Here is a 27,654-nt window from a genome sequence, read left to right on the forward strand (position 1 = left end):
TTTCTTCATGAAGCATGGTGTTCCACTTGTTTAGAAGCAGGTGCTAATACAGTTTGACACAGCACATTCATGATGTTTGCAACAGTACTTTATTTCACTTCAGATACAGTAAGCACATCCTGTAACTTTAACACAAAGCTAGCCCTCTACACTTATTTTTGGGTGTAAGTATTCTGGAACAAAGTGCAGTGGGTGAGTAACATTTTACTCTTTAGTAAGTGCAACACTGATCTATGCACTCTGTATCGGTAAGATGGTGTTTATTCATTTAGAGGCTAGGGTTTGTTTCAAACATAACACAAATACAGGACAAAGAATCTGTGTGACATGTGAATGTCGTGTTTCACATAAAGTGCTGGTACAATAACTTAAATGTTACAAAACAAAGCTGTAACGATTCTAAAGCATTGTTACTCACAATGTGCATCTATGCCAACAACCTAAAAATGATCTTTTTAGATGGCCCCGGTTTCTGCTTCCTTTGGGCTGTGCATTGCGACATGCTCCAGCTGGCCCGAGTCTGAAACATCATAGCTGGTCTTGTACTTGGCCAGGATTTTCATCAGTGGTCGCAGCTTCAGCCACCACTGCTCCATGGGAATCCTATGTCTGTGTAAGTGGTAGGCAGGAAAAAAGAAGTGAGTCATAATGAAGTAGCTAAGACAAGTGTACGGTAGCTCATTTGGCAATACCAACAGTAATAATAATCTTCTTTATAAACAGGAACAAGTATTGCTCTTTATTAGCCCAAATAAGGACAGAATAGTAAAGAAGAGAATAGATTGTACTAGATGGTGTATTTCACAGGGAAGGAGAATAGCATCTCAGACTCAGAAATGCTGCTCCACTAAACTTTATCAGAAGCAAGCCAATTCTATACATTACAGCAAATGTAGTAATGGAAAAGGACAGTGGGTACCCAGAATTAAATGAGATAAGTATTAAGGGAGTAGTTTGAAAAGACAAGTGAACAATCAAAGTGAATCACGCTCTGAATGAAAGCCAGAAACTAAAGCCCAATAAAACAGTTGGCAAATGCTGTGTGTCAGCACTGTGGCAAAGATGTTCATTTGATGTGGTGAAAGGAAGCCTGTTTTGAGATGTTTGAAATGTAAGGAGAGTATACATACACAAAGTCTGTTTCATTCTTCAGCTCAGCTACTGGTTGGAAAACAAGGTTGCGTCTGCGCATTCCCAGCAAACAGACAGAGTCATCAGTATTGGCAAATACTTTTCCTAAAAAGAATGAAATAATTCAGCATCTTTTTTATTCACACTTGTATGGGAACAGGCAAATTATTTGCAGTTACTGTATATTTAACATAGTAGTAAAACATCAATTAGTACTTTAATAGGTTAGGAGATCTTTTTAAATTTATCTTTGGTGATTAGCCATGAAAATAGTGCAATTAATAAACTGTAAAATTGAATTTGAACATCCAGATTTAAATTGGATTTTAGTAAATAGTGTTTCATAAAAATTCCCAAAGAAGACATATTACCTTCTTCTGTCTCCCATGTAGCCATCATGAAACAAAAAGGAAGAACAAAAGTAACTATGTAGTCAGCAATTCCTTCATGCATGATAAACTGTAATCACACTATCATTTTTAAAAGGTTGGTAAGAAAAACAGCTAAAATATCAACTGATGAAAGGGAATCTTACAGCAGAAACCACATCAAGACATTACTGAATAGTGAAAACATAAGATGGAAAGGAATGCATTGACTAGCTAACATATGTTGAAATATTTTTGTAGGAAAGTTGTCTTATATACTGATAGCTAACTGAAGGCATTAACAAGATAGCACTGAGTATTTCTGCACCTTTCCGGTAGGTTTCCTTCAGTTTTTTGGAGATCCATTGCATAGCTTTCGCAGAAATTTTTGTCCCAAAGTTTCTGTCAAATGGTGAAGGTGCACCACCCTGTGTGAAAATTTAACTGAGTTAATTCAGTATTCACATTATTCTGTTTTATCAGTCCCTTCTGTTAATGGCCTGCTCTCTCTCTTAACTCCATCTTCCCCATCTCAAACAAGAGTGAAAAACCTCTCTCAAAAAAATAAGCTGAATCATTTAAAATTTTTGTTATTCCAGGGTGGAATCCCCAGTGAATCAATAATACTTTTCACTCAGTTAAATGGAGGGTGTTGTTTGCCCTTTCATTTTCTTTTCCCTCAGTGCTGATCATAAAACACTAGCAAGCTCTCACACTTTATAAGGTAACCTAATTTCAGCATGAGATAAAGCAGGCAATTTAGAAATTTAGCTCTATGTGTATCTTTGACTCTACTTCAGTATTGTTAGTTAGCATAGCCAAAATAGAAACTCAGTTTGCCTCCACTAACAAGCACTATAGCAAGATAAAGAGGGGGAAGGTACAAAGACCATAAAGAATATTTAAATGTTGTCTTTTCTACCAGGATAATCCAACTGCACATAATTTCTTAACCAAATTTTATCAGAATTCAGAAGCCAGATAGAACATAACTTTCTACCCATCCATAACCTAAAGATGTCTTACAAGAAAAATAACTGTAGGATCTATGAAAAAAAAATGTAAAATTTTATTAATATAGACAGAGAAATGAAAATAAGAAGCAAAAACATTTTTTGTAGATTTTAAAAAAGGAATTACGATCAAATTTGATGTTAATAAGCACCTCTGAGTTATCTACAAACAAAAATCCACACATTTTCTTTAATCCTGAGTCAGGATTAGTGTATGCTCTTTAAGCTGATAAAGTTAAGCACATGTCTGGAAACGTTAAGCTCAGTTTTACCTGCTGCATGTGGCCCAGAACATTTTTTCGACAGTCAAACACTCCTTTTCCTTCTTCGGAATACAGCTGATAAATGAAGTCAGTTGTGTAGTTCTCATTGCAATTCTCATTTCTGTAACAATTCAGGCCAAATACTGTTAGCAAATCAACTATTAGTTGTAAAGACATTCCCTACTTATTGCACAACAGATGTTTTCTCAGTTTCTTGATACCAGCAATCATCACTTGGATATCTAATAATACTGGTCTGCTTTCATGTTTCATGGATGTGTTATTTTTACACCACCCACAATACTGATAGGTCAGCCTGATTCCATTATTGAATAATGTAGTGAGAAATAACATTTTAATTCCAACAAATTCACTATGCAGATGGAAAATGCATAATCCAAGTAGATACATATTTTATATAATTTATAAACACATAGATAATGAGTAATACCTGTCTGTTTCTCATTAATACTGTAAATGTCAAGTATTCCTTTTTTACCCTGATCACATTAGCAATAGAATCTATACAACTATAATGGTTTCCTTATACAATTTACTATAGCATTTATTTTTCAACTCTGCTACTCAACACACTGAAAACAGATCTTTATAGGGGGGAGGGCGAGAGAGAGAGAGAAGCTGTGGACTGATTAAGGATGTCTACGAATGCATCATTTTAAAGTATGTTTTAGGGATTATGATTTTTTGAAAAACATTTTATCTTGTAAAACCTAAGTATAATTTTCATAGTAAAGGCTGTAACACACGTATGTACACATATAGGAGTTTCCACATTGTTAAGAATCTGAAGTAAATGACAAAACAGGCTGAAAATAGAATAAAGTATCAGATCAGGAAGCAAATATATTTCCATAGAAAGAAGGAAGTCTTCCATTTCAGCTTCCAGGCAGCTCCCAAACTTGCCTTCTGGATTCTGCTAATCATCTTGTATTACACAGAACAATTAGAGAATATAAACTTAAGAGTGTCTTCATGAGAGGCCAAACAGCTTTGACTGCACTGAAATCACAGACTTCATCTACTGAAAGCACTTTTGCTTACCTCAGCACTAAACCACGCTGGATACTGGTTTTCATCTTTTCAGTCAAGTGTTCCACATTAGCCTAGGAACAACAAAGGCATTTTTTAAGAGCCATGTAGAACCCTTTAAAACAACTCTAATAAGCCTACATATTGTCTTATCCTGAGAATGTCTATAAAGGGTTCCACATCACATATGTGCAAATTCAAATCATAGGAAAACATGCAGTGTGTGGCTATTCATCTTGGGGTAAAAATAACTTCATCCTCCACATCACAAATAACTTATTTTTAAATAGCTACGTAAACTTATTTTTCTATGTGCTGTACAGACTGAGAAGCTGGATGAACTTGATAGACAAAAAACATATAGAAATTGTCATAAATGATCAGATGCTGCAGTTAATTCCAGTCCTTGCAACAGAGCCCATATTCTGCTGTGTATTCAGCTTTGTATTTGTCCATGACATAAGCTAGAACCAATCACCTCAGAAGTATAAAAGACTGATAGTAGATAAGGTTCCATATCACCTTATCCCTACGCATTCACATCCTAATCTGACATCTTTATTTAAATAACACCTCAAAAAAATGCTCTCAATGATTTCATTATCAAAGTCAACGTCAATTCCATTATACATCACTTTAAATTTCTGACCCGTATAGCATTCTGACAAATGAGCTGAGGAAAAGGTGTTTCTTTTTATATCATCTTTCTTCTGAAACTACCCAGCATTTTTCATTTATATCTAACTTGAATTTCTATCAGAGGAATAAAAATGAAACAATTCCACTAACAACATTTAGTGGTCAGTACAATCATTCCATCAGTTAACCTAATGCCAAAAATAATGGTGTATGTTCCTTTAGGAAATGTGGAATTACTTGACAGTGCAACTGGTGAGCACAGCTTTCAGTTACAGTAGACAGATAAATTTTCAATTTTAGCTATTTACTCCAAATGTAGTCACATATAAGCTATATAAGCACAACAATTTCAGAATGTACTTAAAAACAAGGAAAACATTTCTAATGCTGCATACCTGGAGCTCTCGAATGTCAAACTGTTCTTCAAAGATATAAGCAGCATCAGCTCCTGCTGCAAGGGCTCCCATATTGGCCAGGTAACCACAGTAACCACCCATGGTCTCAATGATGAATACACGACGTTTGGTACCACTGGCTGACTGTTTGATGCGATCACAAGTCTACTCAAAGACAATATATTAGAAATTAAGAACTCAGAATTTTTATACTTTTATGTGTGCCAGGCAATTCTGTGTCACATATTGATGAAAGACTTCGTTAAAAAATGTATTAATAACCCAATTCAATATTGTAAGTCATCACATAAAGTAATTTTTATAAGCCATACATAAGAAACACAGTCAAAATATTCTGCTAGCATCAAAACATTTGTTTCACATTCGAAAAATAAATTTGTCTCGTGCATAGACATAATAGGTCATGATAGCTTTATAACTGAGACACTAATTCATATAGTAGAGCTTTTTAAACAACTTGAGTATATATTTTTCTGTATTTTGACTCCATTTATTATTGAAAGTTTATATAATCTTATCACTGGTTTTAAAATTCTCTGTGTTCCAGCCTATGCTTAACAGCTACAGGCCTTAGACATGTTCTGCCCTGTGAATTAATAAGGATATTCACATAAATATAATTCTCTCCAGCACTACTGGAGTAATTGTTCCTGTTTTTATTGTTTTTATTTGCATCTTGCTCTGACCAGCATAAAAAATACTCTCTACTAATAGATATAATGCTCACATAGCACTGATAACACCAATATTTGCTACAGTTGCCCAAGAGACTGAAGTAGTCATGGAAAAAATTTCCAGGACCTAAGAAACTTATATTACTACATATCTCCAGGCGCTTCAGCAGCACTTGAGAAACTAGCTAACAAACTCTCACTTCCTGAAATGAAAGTATTTCTACAGCAACTATTCAATGTTATTTTTGAAGTTGTTAGACAAAGGTGCTTCCTTTCAGGAAGAGATTAAGTAATAAGTGTTATATGGGAGCTGGTGACAAGAGAAACTATGTAAACAGAATGTACTGTCCCAGCATTGTGTCCGTTTGATAAAAAAATAAGAAATGAAGGCATCAAATCATAGAACCCTTAGAGTTGGAAGGGACCTTTAAAGGCCATCTAGTCCAACTCCCCTGCAATGAACAGGGCCATGCACAGCTACATCAGGTTGTCCAGGGCCTGATCCAGCCTCAACTTGAAAGTCTCCATGGACAGGGCATCAAACGTATCTCTGGGCAACCTGTTCCAGTGCCTCACCACCTTCACTGTAAAAGAGTTCTTCCTTATATATAACCTAAATCTACCCTCTTTACGTTTGAAGCCATTTCCCCTTGCTCTACCACAGCAGACCCTACTGAAGAGTCTGTCCCCTTCTTTCCTGTAGCTCCCATTTAGATACTGACAGGCTGCTCTCAGGTCACCTCACATCTCTCTCTCATCCAGGCTTAACAGCCTGCTCTTTCAGCCTGTCCTCATAGGAGAGCACTTGACAATTTCATCATCTTGAAATTTGAATTATGTTAGTTTTAAAAAATCCCCATGCCTTAATAACGTTCTGAATGAGCAGTTACAGATCCTGTAACCTTTGAGGCATTTTCAATCTCACAGATGTTTACAACCAGATAACTAAATCAGATAACTAAAAATAGGATTTCAAGCAGAAATTTTGACTGAACTAAATGGGCCTCAAAAATATACCAAAACAGACCACATAACAAATACTGAAGTTACACGTGAAGAAACAAATTAATGATGTTTAATACATTCAATTACTAACACTACTAAGTATCTAAGTCCAGCTATCAGAAGATGCATGTAATATCATATATGCATACTCCCCTCTCTCCCCCCCATACATGCACAAGTGCAGAATTCACACAAATGCATTCAAAACAGACTGTCTTTCTGTTCAGGATAACAGAATATATCTGTGTAAACTAAGAATTTTAGACTGAATGTCACTATTTTTTTCAAGACATTCCTTCCTTTTACCTGTCTTAGACTTAACAGTGTATTCAATCACTTGGCTTTCCTGTTCCAGATGTGGTTTTCTAAGAACTGTTGTAGAATGTTAAGATTTGATATATGGATATAAAAACCTCATTACTTTTTAACAGTGGCAGGCATTAACTTATTAAAAAAAAAAAAAACAAAAACTGCCTGGAACTGGATTAATACTTCATTTAAATTATGATATAAAAAAATACTGGCATTAGGGATTGAAGAAAAACACACCTGAAGGTTTCCTTTGCTTTGAAAGACCTAAAACATTTGTTAACTCCACGCTTTCCACATAAGGTTTCCAGCTGCTGGTAACAGAACAGAATTTTCTGCTTTTTTATAAATTATAATTTTGAGTAAAGACCTAGATTGTCCTAAGCAACGACAATCATAATTTGTTTTGGGGATTACTCATTTTAGATTTACTTAGAAGAATTTAGAAGAATTACTGACTATCAAGGAACATGCAAGTAGAAACTGCTAATAGAGAGTGCTATTCTTGCCTTCTCAGAATGACTTGTGACAGAAATACTCAAATACCAAAATGGCACTGATCAATTTTAAAGAAATTCAGAAAGTAACTTCCTTATTTGTAACATATAAGATATACTAAAAAGCTCCTTATTCACCCAGCAGCTCAAGACTTATAGGATGCTTTAAATTAGACTAGACCAAATATCTCAAGGCTTGGAAAGACATGTATCACTGCACATACACATGTATTTAATGCCAGTGGTGATCTTCTGCAATATAGCAGTCATACAGTCCATCCATATGCCTGCTGTAGACCATCTTTAAAAAGTGGTACCATATTGCTTTCTAAGCAACACAATACCAATCCCCATCATGGCAAGTGGTATCATTAGGTATTAAAACCAGAAGTCAATTCCTGTGTGCCTCAAATTCCTGAATGTTCCCAAAGTTTTTTATGGCTTTGCACTACTGTATCTTGCCACATTGCTATCTCTTTATATCCTAGAATTTTCATGGTGAAATTTAACTCATTTCCAGTGATTGTGATAAGAAAACAAAGAAACTGCTTTTTACAATGAGGTTATATTCTATGGTTTAGAAAAACTGCAAGTACGTACTGCATCTCCCACTGACCAGCCCATAATGTATTCTGATGCAGCACATTAAAAAAAGCTCCTGTAGATAAATGACTATGTAAGTAAATCAGTACCTGAGCAGGAAAGCAAATCCACATTTTTGAAACCTCAGGATCTCCATTCAAACTTTCTTGGTCAACTGCTTCATAATTATTTATGTGTATTGATAACGGGAGTTCAGATGAAACTCAGAGCTATTCAGAGGTTTACTCACTTGTGTAAGTTATCATCCCAGATCCCTTTTCTGTTGTTTCAGCAGACTTTGTAAAACGTAAAGAATTACAGAGTTCATACAGCAGTTGTACCCAAGGGAAAAAGCAGACTGTTCTGATCAAAATGGAAAGCTTCAATCACAGCAAGATCTGTCCACAAATCAGCATCAGTGACAGACTAAACTTCTTGTGCAATCCTTATATTTACATGCACTTAATAAACGTTAGCCCTAATGAAGTCCATAGGATCATTCATGTGTTTAGCACTAACTACATAACAGAACATTTTAAATACACTAAGTTCACTCACTGGCCCATGAAATAACGTGGCATTTGTCTACGATATCTGCTTTCATCATTCAGCTATGAGGAGCTACTTCAGTTAAATAAAATTATCATAAAATAAATTGAAATTTTAGAAAAGCAAAATCATATTTTTAGAGAAAAACAAAAACAAAAAAAACCCACAACCCTAATCACTAATGCAATAGTCTTGGATAACAAAACAGAATCCTCAAAAGATGAACACCAATTATAATGAATTATTTTAATCAGTCTTGGAAAAAACTTCTAAAACATAAAAATGACAGTGACTGAATTATTTCAGAATGCCAGACATTTAAAGGTCTTCAAGTATCCTGATCTTACGCATTTTATCATCTTAACTTTTAAAAGATATGTAGTTCTTACCTCCACAATAGCATTCAAGGCAGTGTCAGCACCAATGCTAAAGTCTGTGCCTGGCACATTGTTGCTAATAGTAGCAGGCAACACACAGATAGGTACGCAAAACTCCTCAAAGCAGGAACGTGCCTCATGTAGCTGCAGACAACTTTCATAGGCCTGAAGCAGTGGTACAAGTATGAGTGATACATTCCTTGTCTTTGGATTACTGTGCTAATGACTCCTTGCATGTGCTGGTAAATTTGGCTGTCCATTGGCCCAAATACAATTGGTGAGATTATTGGGGGTGCATCCTGTACATACCACAACAGTGCACTGGGCTTGCATTGGCACAATGCTCTTTGAAGAAATGCAGATTAGTGCAGGTTAATACAGAGTGAATATGAAGAGTGCGCAGCATTAAAGGTCTGAAGCAATTTAGCAGAAAAAGGCAGCATAAATGTAGATTGGAAATCTTTCCACAAAAAGAGACTTAAAGGACAGTTTGAAACATGTTAAGGAGTTCAGAAAGTTACCTAGAAAAAAAGTCTATAATTTAAAAGAAATACATAAAAAAGGTGTTTTTTTTTTGGTTTTTTTTTTTTTTTTTTGGAATACTATGTTATCCTATCTAGTCAAGACACACACATCCATTTCAGAGAAAAAGAAGAAAAAAAGTTCCTACATTTTCCAAGATTCTATCAACACACACATCTGCTTCTAGGGACACAGATTGGACAGAGGTCCAGAAAAATCCAAGAACACATGCATATGGATGTGTTATAGTTTACAAGTAAATTTCAAAGATACTTTGAGAAGCAGCTGTAGGTTCCTGGGAGGATTCTAAATACTGCGTAATAAATTAGCACGTGAAAAGGACTAGGTATTCCTAACAGCAATCAAAATACTTGAAGTTCAAGCTGTTTTTAAGTAAACACTTTTTAAGTTCCCTTATTCCAATTCTATCTAATTTAAACTAATTTAGCATTTCTTATGTGTAGCAATTTTTCAAACTGCCTATGTAACAACTCTCCGTGAGAAAGCCTAATTACATAGTATGTTCCCACTTTATTAATGTCTTTCTCCCAGAAAAGAGTGATGCTCACAGAAGCCTCATCTTTTCAATTTCTCAGATCAGTTCAGAAAGCAAATCAAATTATTAGGACCTTATCTTCACAAATATCTACTCGGCTGCCAATTTAAGCAATAACTTGGAAGAAAGTGATGGGGAAAAGATTCACCCATGGGAGCTCTGCTTACAGACTCTCTTCTCCAGATAAATCAGATTCCATTCAGTGAGAAGACATGTCATCTGACAGTACATGAATGAAGTGCAAATTGAGTTTCTAAAGTCTATGCCAACTTTAGGTATTATTTTGGAACTGCAACTCTCAACTAAGTTCAGTGCTAGGATGCATTTCCCAAATGATGTCTGAAACAGTCTAAAAAGCTGCTAAAATTACTGCTAATTCAGGCCTGTAACTCTGACACTGAGAAGCAACATAGGCAGAAGATCTACCTATCTATCTAACTATATATAATTTTTTAGCAAATGAGACTTCACTGAGAATATTTCAGTATGTAGGAATTGCCTAGCCCAATTCAGTCAGTTAGAACTTTTTGTCTCTACTGAAACAAAATGGTGATAAAATCATAAGGCTTCCTGAAGAAGTGGAAGAAAACACCAATAAGTTTCTCCAAAAAGTTTTATAATGAGACTTTTGGGAAACTGAGTTGAAGGAAAATTTAAAGCAGTAACTAACACAATTGGTTAGTTATGATATGTAAAGATATGTTTTACTTGCATTAAATATTGCCATTTCATTTGATGCAAGTGATTTTAGCAAACATATCCAAAGATTGCACCTCCACCAAGCATAAGCATTAGATAATTATATCTTAGCATCACTGCAAAGTATATGAAAAAAAAAATTAAAAAAAGAAAATATAGCATAACAATTATAAAATGTAAATAAGTAATTGGTGGTTTTGATATTAGCTTTACAATTCCTTTTTTATTATTTTTATATGAGGATTATAATAAGATCATAGAGGGATACTGTACCATGTAAATAATATGGTTTATTTTTTTCATATGCTTTTATCACATTCTTATTATTTAGAAGGGTACAGGAAGAATCAAAGATGCTTTATAAAAATACATGCAGACAAACAGACTGCAGTTTGTTTACTTTATGTTAAGCTAATTCAAAAAGGCTATTAAAAGAGTGGATTTATTGCCAGATCTCCCCAGCCACATTGCTAGGACTGACACAGATGAAAATTTAATGGATAGTTAGTTTGGAACTAATTTTCAGCTGGTTCAGCTGCCTGATTCAGATTAATTCAGTCACAGATGCTAGTATCAGCACTAGGAACATACAGGGAGCAATCAATTCTTGTCAAGAAAACTGCAAAAAGATTACGTTTGGACAATTTAATAAGCTTTCTTCACTCCTCAGTGAGTAAGGGTCTTCTTGAGGTTGTTCCTTTTCTCACAACCAGCTGACCACCCTGTGCTTCCCTTTGAATTAAGTGAAAGGCAGACTGTCACCTCTTTGAGCATATCAGAGTTTTAGCCTCTTGCATTTTTAGGTTTCTTTGTCCTCCATCTCTAGTTCATCATACTGCCTCATTTCCTCATTCAGTTCTACATGCCCTAAATAAAATATATATTCTAACATTCAATACATTTTTTTGGTTTATTCCTCCTTCCATCAGTGTCCAGTAGCCCATCAATAAGCTTTCTTTTCAAATTAAATTTTCATCTTCTCCATATTTTTCCCCATGATCTGTAGCTGAAAATTTTAACTTTGTTTTCATCCTTTTACTTACAAAGTAGATTTCTACTTACTAGTTTCACCCGCAGCATGTATTAATAATCTCTGTTTTAAATGGATATTAAATAACCCAGCAATACACAGCCTTCACATTTGTGTAGAAATAATGGAACACTTCTTCCTTGTCATGTTCCAGAAGTCTGCTATCAGCAATAATACTCTATGCATTTCACTGAATTACTAATATGAATGTGAGGACATACATGTTTTTATTCAAATAATTACTTTCTTGCTGCTTCTGTTGACAGGACTTCAAATTCATGTTCTTATCCTGTGATTCTAAACAATTTATTATGTCTACTTTGATACAAAAGCCTTAAGCATACCCTATTTACACACAAAAACCTCCAGGATTCTCAAGCTATTTGATATTGTTGAGTTTTCACTGACGATTTTTCTCACTGATCTTCTTAAACTAATGAGAAAATAGAGCATAGACAAGCAAATTTAAAATGCTGCTCAAAAGAATTCATGTTCTACTATTAAACTGAAGCCTACATTTTAAAATACAAATGGGAAAAAAAAAAAAATCGAGTCAAGAATCTGTCATATAATCTCAATTCTAGTTGTTGAGAAATGTACCATCCAATATCCATGAATTAGAACAACCAAACGTCATGGTCTCACCTAATCTCTTATTCAGAAAATCTGTAATTAAGTATTTACACATTATATGCTATCTTTCCTAAATCTACCAAGAAAAAAACAGTTAATGTTAAACTTAGTAAATTTAAGACCTGTTGATATCTTTGTTAGCCCGCTTTCCCTTGTAAAGGCAACACAGTAACATTTTATTTGCAAATGTCTCTAGGTAACACTTTCATGCCTTATTAATTTTCAAGCAACCTAATACTGACAAATGTCTAGTAATGCCAAACACTAACATGGCCTTGTTACCCAGCAAAGAATGTACTTACCTTACTGAAAGTTGTCGATAAAACAGAAATATGAGCAGTACCACAGAAAAACTAAGTGTGATAACATTTAAGTGTGCTAATCTGAAACCTAAGAAATGCTAACCTGAAAGTTCTATAAACTGTGACATGTTTATTCATCTAACAGCGGCAATAGGAATGAAAATTATAAGACTTGTACTGAGCCTATCAGTCATACAAAGGAGACTGATTTGAACATGTGACAAAAGAACAAAAGGAAATACTTTTCATTATCTGTTTAGAGGATCACATTCAAACAAATGAAGAAGGCAACTGCAGATATATTAACCAGAATTTTTTCTCCAACATGAAAGTTTTCTTCCCCCCCCCCCCAAAAAAAAAGAACATAATTTTCTACTGGCTTGACTCTAAATCCTGAAATGTAATGACATTTCAATTTATTTCAGAGAAAATTCTAGGCAAAATAAAAAAACAGGAACAAGACAAAAGCTATTGATAAAAAAAACAGATTGAAAAGTTCTCAATTACTGCATTGAAAATATGGAGTTACTGACAGTTTATTGTCTAATCAAGTCATATGATACCTAGGAATCCAAGTTTAAAGCAAAACACAGCAACAGCATGGAGAGAGAGAGATCCTGCTCTATTTGAAATAACCTACAAAAAGAAGGCAGTTAAGTAAACACACAGATTATGAAGGAAGAAAGAAGAGAAAAGTAGGTGTCATGCACAGTCACTTTACTCACCTCAATCATTTTGGAGAGATATTTTTATTTACCAGAACTGGAAACAAGGTCAATCTTTATAAAGAGTACATTCAAAGCAAATTTTGCTTAGCTTGTAATCTGCCAAGCTATTACCTTGAACAAGACTGAAATTTGTTAACTCAAGGGTTTATTTTTCTGAATATAAAAATATTTATGTTGGTATGGTAAAATGAAAATAACAGGTGAAAATTAGGTAAGTGCTCTTAAGGCTGGCAGCATTTGAGGAATCCTTGAAATTTCTCAAAATAATGTATTTAATTTTTACAAACACATTTAAGTGATAAAGGAACTGGCAGTTCAGTTTCAAAATGAATCTGAGATGCTATTCCCATTTAAGATGTACATTGTGTTCCTTGTTTTTAACTTCAAAAAACATAGCTCAATATGTACAATTAATGAAAAAGTTCATTACAAAGAAGAAACAGAATTACTTTGTAAGTGAAAATGTAAATTCAATTTCAAAGATGAATGCTCTATTAAGACTTTCCTGTGTTTTAAACAAACTATGGACAATCTGCAATGTATCTGTGATGCATATGCATCTACAGATTATATTGAAGAGAAAAAAAACCTGAAGGAAGTGCAACATTCCCATTATTGTTGCATAGACAAAATTATGTCAGATTACATAGAAGCAGAATTTCTTTTCTTAGCACAGGTACAACAAATTAATGCTTCGTAAGTGATTCAGGGGAACTGTAAATATGCTTTACAATGTCCTTTGTGTGGTATTTGACAATTCTCATTCTATCCAACTAAGTTCAGTTTTAATTGATGCGTTTTTCATTTACATTACTGATTTTTTTAAAATACATCATAGTATGTCTCAGCTGTTTATATAATAATCATTTGTTCTATTATTAGAGTACACATAGTTACTTTTATAACAGAAATTATTTCATAAATAAGGATCAATTTCTGAACAGAATAAGATTCACTTGGGACTTGTTACAGCTGTTGTATAGGCTTTTATATATAAAAGGGATTTCTTCCTCTACAATATATCAAATGATCACCAAGTCCAAGCTTTAGATTTTTTTTTTTTTTTCTCCTGTAAACAATGAATATCCATAATCCTATTTTATATTTTAGGAATTCAAAGGTCACTGTAGTTTCAGAACTACTTTTGAGTCTTCTAAAGGAGCATCGTAAACACAGCTATATCAAGTAACTACATTATTTCCCAGGTTAGATTTTCCAAAGTTCTGGTCTATAAAAATATCCAGCTCTTGCCAATGTAGTCAGTTTTAAACACAACTGCTTTGTTAGTAAGCGCATACACCAGAATAGACTTACATCAGTTATAGTGTTCAGAGCAGTATCTGCACCAATGCTGAAATCTGAACCCGGTACATTGTTGGATACTGTTGCAGGAACCATAACCATTGGAACACAGAATTCATCATATTTCTCTCGGGCAGCTGACAATTCCAAAAGTCCGAGGTACGCCTGGTGGGCACAGGCATTGGGTGAAAAATTAGGATGAATACAATAAGGGCAAGGTTAAAATGATAAAATGGAACAGGCCACAGGGAGAGCCATTTCTACCACGACACACTTCAGCAAGTCAAAACTGTAAGGATTCACTAAAATATGATACACACAAACAAATAGGGTTAAAAATACGTACACATTTGAAAATAAAAAACAAACAGAGCACTCAAACAAATACATAATTCTGACATAACAAAGTTGCTTTGCACAACACAAAAATACTGCATAATAGATAGTTCCCCAGTCTTCAGGTACTCCTCATTTGAAATCTTAACTATTCTTCTACAATATAAACATCCAACAGAGTGGGAAAATAATAAATGATGATTCATTCCTTAGGAAAAAGCATTTAAGCACATTCTCCTCTACAAACAGTTGACTAATAAATACACTGCGGAAATATGACCACTCCTAATGGTACCATTTTGGTAATATGTGATCAACATGAAATATAGGGGCAAAGAAGGGGAAGGAGGGGAAAATATAAATTGTAGATTTTGAAACGCATTATGTGAAAAGCATGCCTTAAGTAAAAGTCCATAGTATAATTACTACTGCAGCTCAATAACTTTATGAATACTGTTCTAAGTATTGATACAGATGGGAAAACTGCTGTTTTTGTGGGTTTTTTAAATATAAAATAGCATAATTCGATATCACCTAATTTATCATTCAGTGTATCTTGCTTTGCAGTTACTGGTTGTTGCCTAAGATGTCAGCTTCCCACAAAAACAATCAGTGATAATAAAATTGCTGATCCAAAACATTATTCAAGTTTTTTATAAAACAGTTATAAACAAATTCATTTTACATGAAGATTGATTGGGTTAAAAGTCTTTTTTTTTTTTTTGACAGGAAACGCATTCTACTTAGACATAAGTTTAATCTTTAGTGTACCTCAAATCCACCAATAACCATAAGAGCATTAATGTTGTTAGTGCGCATCTGGTCAGCAATCTTCTCCAAATATTTTGCAGGAAGAGTACTGAAAATTATTAAACCAAAAGAAAAAATAAAAACACTTCACAAACACTGCAGCAATAAGAATTGGTTATTAAGCAGTAACAGTAAATATAAGGAATAAAATATTTTTTTCATATTTTATCCACAGAAATACTTCTTTCCTGACTTGCTGATGAGTAAGGAATCATGTTCAGGAATCATGAGGAGAATACAGGTTGTTAATCCTCCTAAGAATTAAGAACCTTAGTGAATCTTTCAGATGAGGTCCCAACTCCCATTTTCATTCTCTTTTCAGAGTTGGTACAGTACTATCAGGATACCAAAATTTGAATTTAAAATTTAAAAAAAAAATCATTACTTTTTAAAAAATAAAAGATTTAAAACACTCAGTGAAAGGGAAAAAAAACATTGAACTATACACAAGTTATAACATACTAGAATTCAACACAGCAATAGGGAAAATATTGCCATTACCGTTTGGTACCAAGAATTGATCCTCCTTGACCAGTCCAGCCTCCAACATCTCCCCAGCTGATTTCCTTGATCTTTAAATTAAAACAAAATAGGAGATTATGTTAAGTGATTATTCAGTTACTTCTGGCATGTAACAAACAACGGGCACTAAATGCAAAGTTGCTGAAGCAAGTTGTAGGGCACTTTGGCAGCACCAAAAATGAAATTGGCAATAACAGAAAACAATAAAGAGGTTAACTTAAGTTCTCTTGATTTCTTACCAGGCTCTTCCCATTCTATTTGTTCTCTCCTTCTCCAGACCATGATAATCCCTGCCCCCTTGTTTCATATGATCCTGTTTTCACATTCACTTTTAATGAACATGAAACACAAGCATCCAAAACTAGCTTTTTTTATATTAGTTTTGGGATATATGGCTCCAGCTGGGCAGTAAAAAAAAGGAAAATCACTGAACTAATTTCATAGCTCTTTAGCAAGTAAATAGTAGCACTTAATATAAATGAATCTATAGGCTCAAATAGATGATGAACAAGGATACAATCTGGTTTTAGGAAGTTATGAAATAAAAGAACTTCAAGAATCACTTCTCATGAAAGTGCCACAGAAGACAACTTCCACATGAACAAAGTGGTAGAGTGGGATGGGATACACAATATACTGACCTTCCCTCTAGCAAAACCTTCAAACCCATCAATGACAGCAAACATTTTATGGCCTTCAGTTATGCCAACTCTCACTGCAGCCCTCACTGCAGCATTCATTCCAGCTGCAGGCGCACCAACATTTAAAACTGCCACATTAAAATTGGTCTGCAAAAGAAAAACAACAAATTTGAATAAGGAATTCCATTTCTACACGATATTCTGTTTTTTCATCATACATAGATGTTAAATATTGGAATATATGAAAGGAAATTGCAAATCACCAAAAACCATAAAAAAAATGTAAAGTCAGCAAGAACATACATAAATCTATTCTCCTCATTTGCACAACATCCTATAAGACTGTCGCATTTTCATTTGATTTGCAAGTGGTTAATTCAGAATTCTGTAGCCTGGCTCAGCTAAATTCAAGAAAAATATACAAAACTGCCTAAACTATTCAACCTCTTTCATATTCCCACTCAAGTTTTCCAATATACAACCAGAATATCCCAGAAAAGAATAAGAACTGATTTTGTTCATTCTAGCACCATAACCGTTAGGCATATGTAATCAGTAAAGATGCACAGTGGCAACTTTTAAATTAGAAGAACCAGCCTGACTTCTAGAGCAGCTGAAGTATAGCAGGAAACAAGATTGTTCAGCATCTTGATATATTTTCAGATTATGACAGATTTTAAAGCATTACTTAATGATTCACAATTGATTATCTACATATACTGTCATCCCCTCTTGCAAGTTTAATAGGTGTTCCATGTAAATGTCTATCCCATTCAAATGGAGAAGTATGATACAACAAGTACATATTTTTAATCTAAAACACAAATAATGTAAGAGAGAAGGTTCTGCTTAAAAACAAAAGTAATAAATATTTTGCTACATAACGTATGTGAGCATTTAGTCTCCTTTTGTATTTGTTAGTTATCAACTGCATTCCAGATAAAACAACTGTGTAAATGGATGTAAGCACTGTTGACTGAGCAATAGAGGTGACTATATTCATGAAACCTAGTGACAAAATAGAATGTTAAAAATCTGTCTTGTTGCAACAGACACAATTCTAAGAGTTCTAAGAATTTTCAAATTAAGAACTCTTTTTGTAATGGATTTACATTGCCATGCAATAAATCCAAGACCATTCAGACCACAGATATTTCCCAAAGGGAAAAAAAAACAAACAAACAAATCAGTACTTCCATTACAAATGAAAATAAGCACATATAGAATTGCTTTGTAAGGGTAAACAAAACACAGGTAAACAAACAAGGGTACTATACATGAGTAAAATTCTAGCAAGCATCTTTGGACTTAATTTGAACTGTAAAATGTGAAATGTCATACTTCTTCACATGAAGAAGCATTACTTGAAATATAAAACATTACCAGTTAAATCACAGACCACTGCCTCCGATTAAGAAAAGGTCAGACAATAAGAATCACTGACACCCAAAATGAATTATATTTTTATTGTGTATAAATAAGCATCTATTTAAATCTGAGGAAGACACTATAATTTATCTATTCTGTTTTATACTTACAACTTTAAAATTAATACTGAGAGCAAAACATAAGTAAGGAATTAAAACTTGACATGCCTGACCTTTTAGTAAACATGCTTAGCAAAACAGAACTTACATGATATCAAACTACGCAAGAAAAATGCAAGAAAATCTGACAGCCTGTGCTTATATACTGAAATTCGTCATGCTTCACACCAATTGAACAATGTTAATTTTTTTAATAATCATTAACATGACAAATTTGTAGCAATTTACTATTGGAGAAGATCTAAAAGTTACTTGCTTTACTCTGCAATATGGGAACACAAAACAAAAACAAACACATAAAACAACAAACAGACAGCAGTAGTTAAACAACAATCAGACAAACAAAAAGAAATAAAAGAATGTATGCTCTTTGTTTTGTTTATTTTAAACTTCAATACAACCAAAGGACTGTAAAAAAGGCAAAGGAAGCATATGAATAAAATATTTGTACACAGCAACCCAGCTGAAGCAGAGCATACAGCAGGCTCTGGTGATGATCAGCTAAGCCTTTTCCTCAACAGTTTATCTGCTTTTTAATTCCCCTCCAACTCCTTTTAGTGAAGCACATGGATCTGGATGGTGTGATCAAATCCAAATACTTGCTATTTATTCCAAATGACCTACAAACTCCTTCTAGTGTCATCCATCATTAAAGAACATAGCAAAACTACTGTAAAACAAAGCAGGCCCTTGTTCATCACTGGCAGAAATGCATAGCTAATGGTAGTGACTATGCTGAAAGACAGTGTTCCGTAGTTGAAAATTTGTTCTATCAAATAGCATTTATGGTGCTACACTGTTACTGCATTATTTATTGAGATAAATAGAAGGAAACATTTTCACAGTGATGTCTCTTTTTTTTTTTTTTTTTTTTAAGTCAGTAATTATTTTAACTAAACTGTTTGTTACAAGCATTTTTTCTGCCAATATAATAATTAACTAATTTTATAAAATATCCTACAGCAAAAATTCGAAGACAGCACTAAGGGAGTGGGAGAAAAAAAGTTGATTTGTTATGAAAACCCAATGGCAGACAGGTATTGCACACATTAAAAACTCCTCACCTTTGGAAGCTCGGCATCTGGCTTTTTTTGTGACAGTAATTTGTAGGTGTTAAGGTTGTTTTCAAAGCTCCTAAATAATGAATAGATAAAATAAACATTACAAAGTTTTTGAATATATAGTTATTTTCAAGGAAATATTGAACTTTTTCCTAAGCTGTCAGAAAGCATCCCAACTTAAAAGATACGTTTTTAAGATTGTATATCCTATATATAATAATATATACTTATTTACTAACATGTAAGTATATATACCGTAGGAAAACTAACAGCTGCTTACAAACATACTCATCTTAAACAGGTTTGGTTTCAAAACCCTGAATAAACAGGCATATGGTTGCAATCAGCCAGCTCATACACAACAGCAGCTCTTTTTTCTGTAACGACTTATCTTAATATCAGTCTTTAGGACTGTTTTCTTTGGTGTGTGTGGTGTTTTTTATTTATTTATTTATTTATTTTGCTTGTTTTTTTTAAACACAGATAAGAGTTTCAATTATTGTTTTAAGCAACTCTTCCTTTGTCTTCTAAATACACAAAAACAGATGAAAATTAAATTATGTAAAATAAAATAAATTGTTGGCAGAACTGCAGAAAAATGTAGCATTTTCTAGAGAAAATAAACTGATATGAGTGGCAATACCTCCCACGAAGCCTCACAGCCTCAACAAATCTTCCTTCATCCATGGCTTTCTGTACTTCTTGAGTCTTGAAAGAACAATTTTATTATTAAACATGTTTGAAAAACACAGAAAGTTATTCATCTAATATTTCTGTAAACAGACCTTCTGAAATAGCTTTCTAAAGGGAAAAAAAATATGAAAATTTGGTATTTCAAACATAAAATATCAAAAACTACAAGATTGGGGTAGGTGGCTGGAAAGCTGTGTGGAGGAAAAGGATCTGGGGGCATTGGTCAACACTAGGGGTGCCAGTAGTGTACCCAGATGACGAAGGCCACAACCATCCTGGTTTGTATCAGAAATAATGTATTCAGCAGGACCAGGGAGGTGACCATCCCTCTGTACTCAGCTCTGGTGAGGCAGCACCTTGAGTACTGTTTTCAGCTGTGGGCCCCTAACTACAAGAAAGACATTGAGGCTCTGGAGAAGCCTGGTGAAGAGGAGGCTCAGGGGGGATGTCATTGCTCTCTACAAATCCCTGAAAGGAGGTTGTGGCAAGGTGAGCATCATCCTCAGAGTATACAGTGCTCTGTTATAGTTAATGAATAACTGTAAAATATATTTTTGCCAGAAACTCACCATCTGCACACACTCCATCAAAGGCAGACGGACAGCTTGGTTTCCAGACAGAGACACAACACAGGCAGGAGTATCTGGAGTAGCTTCTAAAAGTGCAAGCACAGCTTCCACACCCATTCGGCTTGCCTAAAAATAAAATATGTTCTAGTGTTCAAGCAAGCATTTAAAAGCAAAAGGCTTCCAACCATAGAACTATTCAAGATTTCTCTGCAAATCAAGTTGAAACAACATATATTTTTCAGAAGTTGCAGCAGCCTGATACCATATCAGACTATAACACATGCAAGATTGTTCTTGCAGCTTTGCTTTTTAGCCCTACTGCAGATTTTTTTTTTTTATGCAGAGCTCTTCACCATTTTAAATTTGAGGTTTTCAGACAGTTAATTTGATACTTCCTTCACCCCAATAAAAATAAATAAATCAATCTACGCAGACGGTGTAGTTCAGCTTGTTAGTGTGAAACTACTACAAATGATCAACCGTGAAAAAAGTAAAAACATACTATTTACTTCTACCATTTGGTGCCAAAACAAGGTTCACTCACCAAAATTCTATCAAAAGCTGAAGGAGTTCCACCTCTTTGCACATGACCCAAGATAGTCACTCGGGTGTCAAATCCAAGCCGCTGAACCACAAGCTGCAAAGAATTTCAAAATGGAATGGTTTTATTAGTGTAACTACTTTATATGTTCATTCATTACTCTGTTTCAAGTGTTACTGTAATAATAAAAAACTCACATACTGTCCATTTTTAATATGTCAACTTTTGTAGCATTTTCATTACTGTAATGTGAGATTTTATTTTTTTCCTAAACTAGAATTAAACTCCAGGTTCCAAATCTAAAAGCGCATCTTATTTAATAATGGCAAACCAATTTCTTAAATTGCAATACTACAACTATATATGCCTGTAATTACTGATTTGAGAAGATTTCCAGATTCAGTATCAATATATACAATAATGAAATGTTTTGAACTGCTGCCTGACCTTATGAAAAGATGCTAATTAACAGCCACCGAAATCATTTCCCTTTAAATGTAATTTGGATAAGAAAGTACAAATATAAAATACAACCAGCAATACGTCTAAGAATTTGTTTTACATGGACTGCTCTTGCATTAAAGTGTAACCAGCAGGACAAGGGAAGTGATTCTGCCCCTCTACTCTGCTCTCTTGAGATACCACCTGGAGTACTGCATCCAGCTTAGGCTCCCAAAACAAGAAGGACATGGAGCTGTTGGAGCAGGTCCAGAGGAGGGCCATGAAGATGATCAGAGTGTTGGAGCACTTCCCCTACAAGGACAGGCTGAGAGAGCTCGGGCTTTTCAGCCTGGAGAAGGCTCCAAGGAAATGTTATGGTGGCCTTCCAGTACCTGAAGGGGGCCTACAGGAAAGTTGAGGAGGGACTTTCTATAAGGGCAGGTAGTGACAGAATGAGGGGAAATGCAGTTAAATTGGAAGAGGGTACATTTAGACTAGATATCAGAAAAATTCTTTAATGTGAGGGTCTGGAACAGGTTGCTCGGTGGGGCTGTGAATAGCCCCTCCCTGGAAGCATTCAAGGCCAGGATGGACAGGGCTTTGAGCAACCTGGTCTAAAGGGCGATGTCCCTACCTATAGCAAGGGGGTGGAACTAGATGATCTTAAAGGTCCCTTCCAATCCAAAACATTCTATGGTTCTATGATCAATTTACATTATAGAAATACTACTGTTAGTAAAAAACTCCCTATTATGAACAAACAGAAAGTGCATCTTAAGGATATTGACACTTACATCCTTAACCTTCTCTGATGTTATAGGTTTGTTGTGGCAATCAATAGCGCCTTCAGCTACGATAATAATATTCAGCCTTTTCTTTCGTGCACGGTTCTACAGTAAAAACAAAAGCACAGCCATAAGCAAAAAAAAAACAAAAAACACAAACAAAAAACACAAATCACAGCACAATGTAATTAAAAGCAATTATTATACATTAAGAAATATTCCCTCTCTTTCCAGTTTACACTTGATCACTTCAGAGTTCTCGTATGTTTCATTTTCATACAAGACTTTTCATTGATGAACTGAAATATCTTCTATCAAATGAATAAAGAAAGGTACTGAAAGGTCTGATTACATTGCCAGATCACTGTGTATCTGCAAAAAGTCAAAACACAATAATACATTACCTCTGAAAGCTTAACACACATTGAATCCTCCCATCCTTCTTCTGGTGGGTATTCAGGAATAAATACCCAATCTGCACCACAAGCTAAGGCACTGACAAGAGCTAAATACCTAATAAATATAACAAAAATGATTAGACATTTATTGTTTAGATTTTTTTTTTTAATCTTTCATAATTATATTTGTACAAAACACAAACTATTGAAGACAATACATACCCACAGTGTCTGCCCATAACCTCCAGAACAAATGTCCTCTGATGGCTATTAAAAAAAAAAAAAGTATGATAGAATAATTCACTGCAGCTCAGAAATCTAATCTAAATTCTTCAACAGCTGGTATCAAGTAACGGTCTCAGTTTGCCAGGTTGCCAAACACAGAATTAATTTGAAAAATAAAAGATCATATTGATTTATGTATTTAAACTGCATATCTTTCATAAACTAATTTGTTTTCATTACACTTTACTCTAAAATAAATAAAAGTAGTTAGGAGAGAAGAGGTGAACAACCTTTAGAAATGTAAGTGATGCAAAGACATAATTAAGAATTTTAAGGATACAACAACAGAACTTTCTAGTCTGTTTGGTTTTTAAGTGCATAAAAATATAATTTAATTGCTTAAGCTTTGCCTGAGGAAAGTTTACATACAAATGGATACAGCCTGAATCTTCTCTGGAATATTATGTCTAGGAAAGATTAAAAACATAAAAACCGAAGCCTTCTCCTAAAGCTGATATTGCCTCTACCATCAAATGCTTGTACTACTGCCACAATGGGAATGGTAGAAAAGCTGCAAAGAAACCAAGATATATATATTCACACTCAATAAATATTATGTATACCAGTTACCTAACATCTTAAGATGACTATATATCCTCTGTACAGCAATAGGAAACAAGATTTGAAGCATAACAATCACATACATATTACAGTTTTCTGTAACATGCACAATTTACCTTTGTGCAGTGGTCATGATGGCATCCACAACTTCAATGATTCTGTGCAAGGCTGAGTCAGTTCCTATGGTCATATCAGTGCCACAGAAGTCATTGTCTATAGACCCAACCATTCCCACAATGTTAAGGTAAGCATATTTCTTAACAGCCTCTTCATCAATCTTTCCTGTAAAAAATTACCCAGAGAAGGATCTGGATTAAGTTAGATTAAACTTAATAAAACTCAACATTATCAGACATATCGCTTGGCTGCTCTACAAATTAAACATATCCAAACATAACCGCTGTTTCATGTAACAAGGTTAGTCAAAAGCATAAAGGAAAACCAATGAAACAACCAACCAAAACAATCCTGTATTTAACTCATATTGGTAAGGAGGGAAACAAGAGCTTTTCAGTTCACTTCAAAGCGTTAACAGACTATCATGCCTTATAATACCAAACTTAAAATTGATGGCTGGGATATAATAGCATTTAATTTGGAGTATCAGTGTCTGACATGCAATGAAGAAGCAAAATGATGCAAACTGGATGTGAGTGGACAAATGCAAGTAATCGTAACACCTCATTTACACTTTTGAGGACTTTTGCATCACTGAAAGGCTCTGATTTCATGATTAATAAGTAAATAGAACAGAAAAGCTCCTATTGGCATTTTTAGTATGCGTCTCTGCACGCCTAAGAGAAAATGCTGAATCACCCAAGAGTTCTAAAGGATCTCAAGGAAAAATTATCTTAGCTGCTTCAGTGCTTAGAACTACCTCAGTATCTGTGGAGGGGATCATAGCAAATGTAACAACAGATTTTTAATGTGAGATTCAAGACTATGGATTTATATGTTTGATGTCTATACCAAACAAAATATTAGAAATCATAACAGAAAATATAACTCATGTTCTTGCAGATAAATATAGCATTCTGAAGAAGAGTCAAAATGTTTTATATCAACATATGTAACATTTTACAAAGTGTTTCTAGTGTTCTACAAGTGAAATCACACAAATAAGGGGCATTTGGTTTACACAGTCTACCTAGATTACCTAAAAGCCAATGACAAGGTCCATCCCCAAAGGATTTTGGAAAAACTAAGAAGTCACTGCATGGAAGAGAAGGCTTTTGCATGGAATAAATTATATGAAACAAAGTGGAAAAAATAAAAAACAAAGATGTAGTAAATGCAGATTCTTGCATCAGAGGAAGGTAACCGATGGAGTACCATAGAGATCTGTACTGTTCAGTATATTCAGCAATAACCTAAAACAGGGAATGAGCAGAAAGTTGCCTGAGCTTACTGATCAAACTGAATTATTTGGGTTCTAAGGGTGTGGGATGGCTGAAGAAATAAGGAAGACTAGTAAGACACAATGACCAGAGAAGTATCAGATGGACTTCACTGTAGATAAATGTGAACTAATCCACATGAAAAACATATCCTAACATCAAAAATAAAATAATGCTGTTTTCATTAATGAATCAGCACCAGTGACCAGTAGCAGTAAAGTAAAAAATAAAAATAAAAATAAAAATCTAAATATTAGGAAATATTAGGAAAATAACAGAAGAAAACAAAGATTGTTATACTACTGTGTAGATCCATGGTTTGCCCTCATCTTGAACACTGGGTGCAGCTCTGGTCCTCCTCACCTCAAAAAGGATATGGTAGAACTGGAAAAGGTTCAGAGAAGGGCAACAAAGATGATCATAGATACAGAACTTATATTATAAGGAACAACTAAGAAAGGACTCTTTCTTCTAGAAAAGAGATGAAAAAATACCACAGCTGTAAAGTCTCAACAGGCAAACAGAGAAATCAGGATTCATTATTCACCGCTTGTTCTAAGTCAAAAACTAGAAGACACCAAATGAAACTAGAAACCAGCAGGATCAAAATAAATAGGAGAAGATTCTTTGTAATCTTCACAAACTCCTCAAAACTGTAGAACTCATTACTACACAATGTGTTCAGCAAAAATCTGTATGCATTCAAGGAGACGGTATACATTCAGGGAAGAAAAATTTGTTAAAGGACTGATGACAACATCTGGTTCAGTAAGTCTCAAAGACAGAAATTGATGAAACCTAGGAAAAGAACTTAAATATTCTCAATAACATATAGCATCAGCACAGCATTACACAAGCCTGCACTGTGTACTTTTCACTAAACATTCTCTTGGATGCTATCAAAAATGGGCTGCATGCATTTTTACCAACAGACACAATGTTCTAATCTTAAACAAACAGAAGCATACAGGCAGGAAAACATCATAATTGAACAACATCCAAATGTGTAACTTGTAGGAAAGAAATTACCATCTCAGTTTGTATTTGAAGAAAAGGGGCTTTTCAAGTAGAAGGTTTAAAGTTCAGGCCCTGAAAATGGTTCATCATTGGGAAAACAAAACAAAACAAAACAAAACAAAAAACCCATACAGATAGTTGTCCAGTAGTTTATTTGGTCTTTCTCAATGCTTTCGGCGTACAGGAAAGGATGTACAGAAATCAAGAACTATTAAATTATGAAGGGATGTGTAATTATGTAGAACACATGCGTTTCATTTTTGAACACAAGAAATACCCTCTGAATATAGTTTGTGAATATGTAGTTACAGTATAAAACTTCTCTAAAGACTGAACTGTGAGTCTGGTGGGTTTTAACACAAACTTACCTTTCTGCGCTAGTTCTTCTAGAAGTCCACTCCATTCTTCACGGAACAGATTGGCACCAGTTAAGCTACCATCTCCACCAATCACACAAAGATTAGTGATTCCTCTCTTAACCAAGTTGCAGGCTGCCTGCAGGCGACCCTCCCGGGTACGAAAGGATTTGCAACGTGCACTACCAATGACTGTACCTCCCTAGAAAAAGGGAACATAAAGGGAACTTCGTTTAAATCCAGAATGTTACTGGATATTTTATTTGTTTTTAAGTTGCATTAATGGTGAGTAGTTACTTTGCAGCATAGCTGCCATTTTAATTCTACAGTGAATAAAAACTAATGAAAACAATTACCAAGCTCATGGGAAATTATGTTCTCATGAGTGGATACATACATCAGGGAAAAAAGAAACACTCAAAGATGACTGATAAAGAGCTACTCTTGAAACAAAATGTTAAATTATTTGGGATTAATTTTAGTAGCATTCCAATTAATTACCTAATATCTACTCATATGCGATAACAGAAGTAAATGATACTAAGTAGTCAAGATTCAGAAGAATTTGATCCAGCACAAATGTTTTTAATTAATGCCATGAAATCTATGAACAGGCACAAAAAAGATGTATCCATCCCTAAGGCTCCAAATTAGCATTTACTGTGCCTACACAGAACTTCTGAGAAGAACGTAGAGTTTTCTATTTCATTGATTTATATACTGCATACTCTAATCTGACTTAAAAAAAAAAAAATCTTCCACCAAAAACCAAAGTAACTGTTTTCAAAATGCCAAAAACATCTCTGTGTGCATTTAGACATTCTCAAAATGTAACATATAACTGAGAAAACATACTAAGCTAGATATTTTCATACTTTAAAAAGAAATTTTGTTGCGAGTGTAAAAGAGACTGCATTTGAAACAATGTACTACAACTTATTCTAAGAGGCTGAGAAGTCTTTTATCAGAACAACTAAATACATTCTCAGCTTCACTGTTGATGTTATTCTTACGGTATATATTCAGCATGACGTTCTGCTCCTGCCTTT

General features: G+C 34.3%; 1 protein-coding gene across 3 annotated transcripts in view; it reads right to left on the reverse strand.

Moving 5' to 3' along the window:
- Nucleotides 1–70: 70 nt before the first annotated feature.
- Nucleotides 71–27,654, reverse strand: part of PFKP (phosphofructokinase, platelet) — a 41,741-nt gene continuing 14,157 nt past the window's right edge. Inside the window, exons 5-24 of one of the 3 annotated variants that reach the window (XM_090143104.1) lie at nucleotides 26,618–26,807; nucleotides 23,952–24,117; nucleotides 23,212–23,256; nucleotides 22,996–23,104; nucleotides 22,601–22,696; nucleotides 21,369–21,461; nucleotides 20,825–20,950; nucleotides 20,206–20,270; nucleotides 19,566–19,635; nucleotides 16,955–17,101; nucleotides 16,293–16,363; nucleotides 15,753–15,840; nucleotides 14,658–14,810; nucleotides 8,886–9,038; nucleotides 4,860–5,024; nucleotides 3,838–3,899; nucleotides 2,785–2,896; nucleotides 1,828–1,927; nucleotides 1,131–1,236; nucleotides 71–609 (exon numbers count right to left, since the gene is read on the reverse strand). In XM_090143104.1, the coding sequence (XP_089999230.1) occupies nucleotides 456–609; nucleotides 1,131–1,236; nucleotides 1,828–1,927; nucleotides 2,785–2,896; nucleotides 3,838–3,899; nucleotides 4,860–5,024; nucleotides 8,886–9,038; nucleotides 14,658–14,810; nucleotides 15,753–15,840; nucleotides 16,293–16,363; nucleotides 16,955–17,101; nucleotides 19,566–19,635; nucleotides 20,206–20,270; nucleotides 20,825–20,950; nucleotides 21,369–21,461; nucleotides 22,601–22,696; nucleotides 22,996–23,104; nucleotides 23,212–23,256; nucleotides 23,952–24,117; nucleotides 26,618–26,807 (2,271 nt within the window). In that variant the 3' untranslated portion in view covers nucleotides 71–455. The remainder of the gene's footprint in view (nucleotides 610–1,130; nucleotides 1,237–1,827; nucleotides 1,928–2,784; nucleotides 2,897–3,837; nucleotides 3,900–4,859; nucleotides 5,025–8,885; nucleotides 9,039–14,657; nucleotides 14,811–15,752; nucleotides 15,841–16,292; nucleotides 16,364–16,954; nucleotides 17,102–19,565; nucleotides 19,636–20,205; nucleotides 20,271–20,824; nucleotides 20,951–21,368; nucleotides 21,462–22,600; nucleotides 22,697–22,995; nucleotides 23,105–23,211; nucleotides 23,257–23,951; nucleotides 24,118–26,617; nucleotides 26,808–27,654) is intronic. The other 2 variants (XM_031615993.2, XM_031615994.2) reach the window with 2 other exon arrangements.

The sequence above is a fragment of the Phasianus colchicus genome, chromosome 6 (assembly GCF_987193195.1).
Source record: "Phasianus colchicus chromosome 6, bPhaCol1.hap1.1, whole genome shotgun sequence".
In the NCBI taxonomy this organism is placed as follows: domain Eukaryota; kingdom Metazoa; phylum Chordata; class Aves; order Galliformes; family Phasianidae; genus Phasianus; species Phasianus colchicus.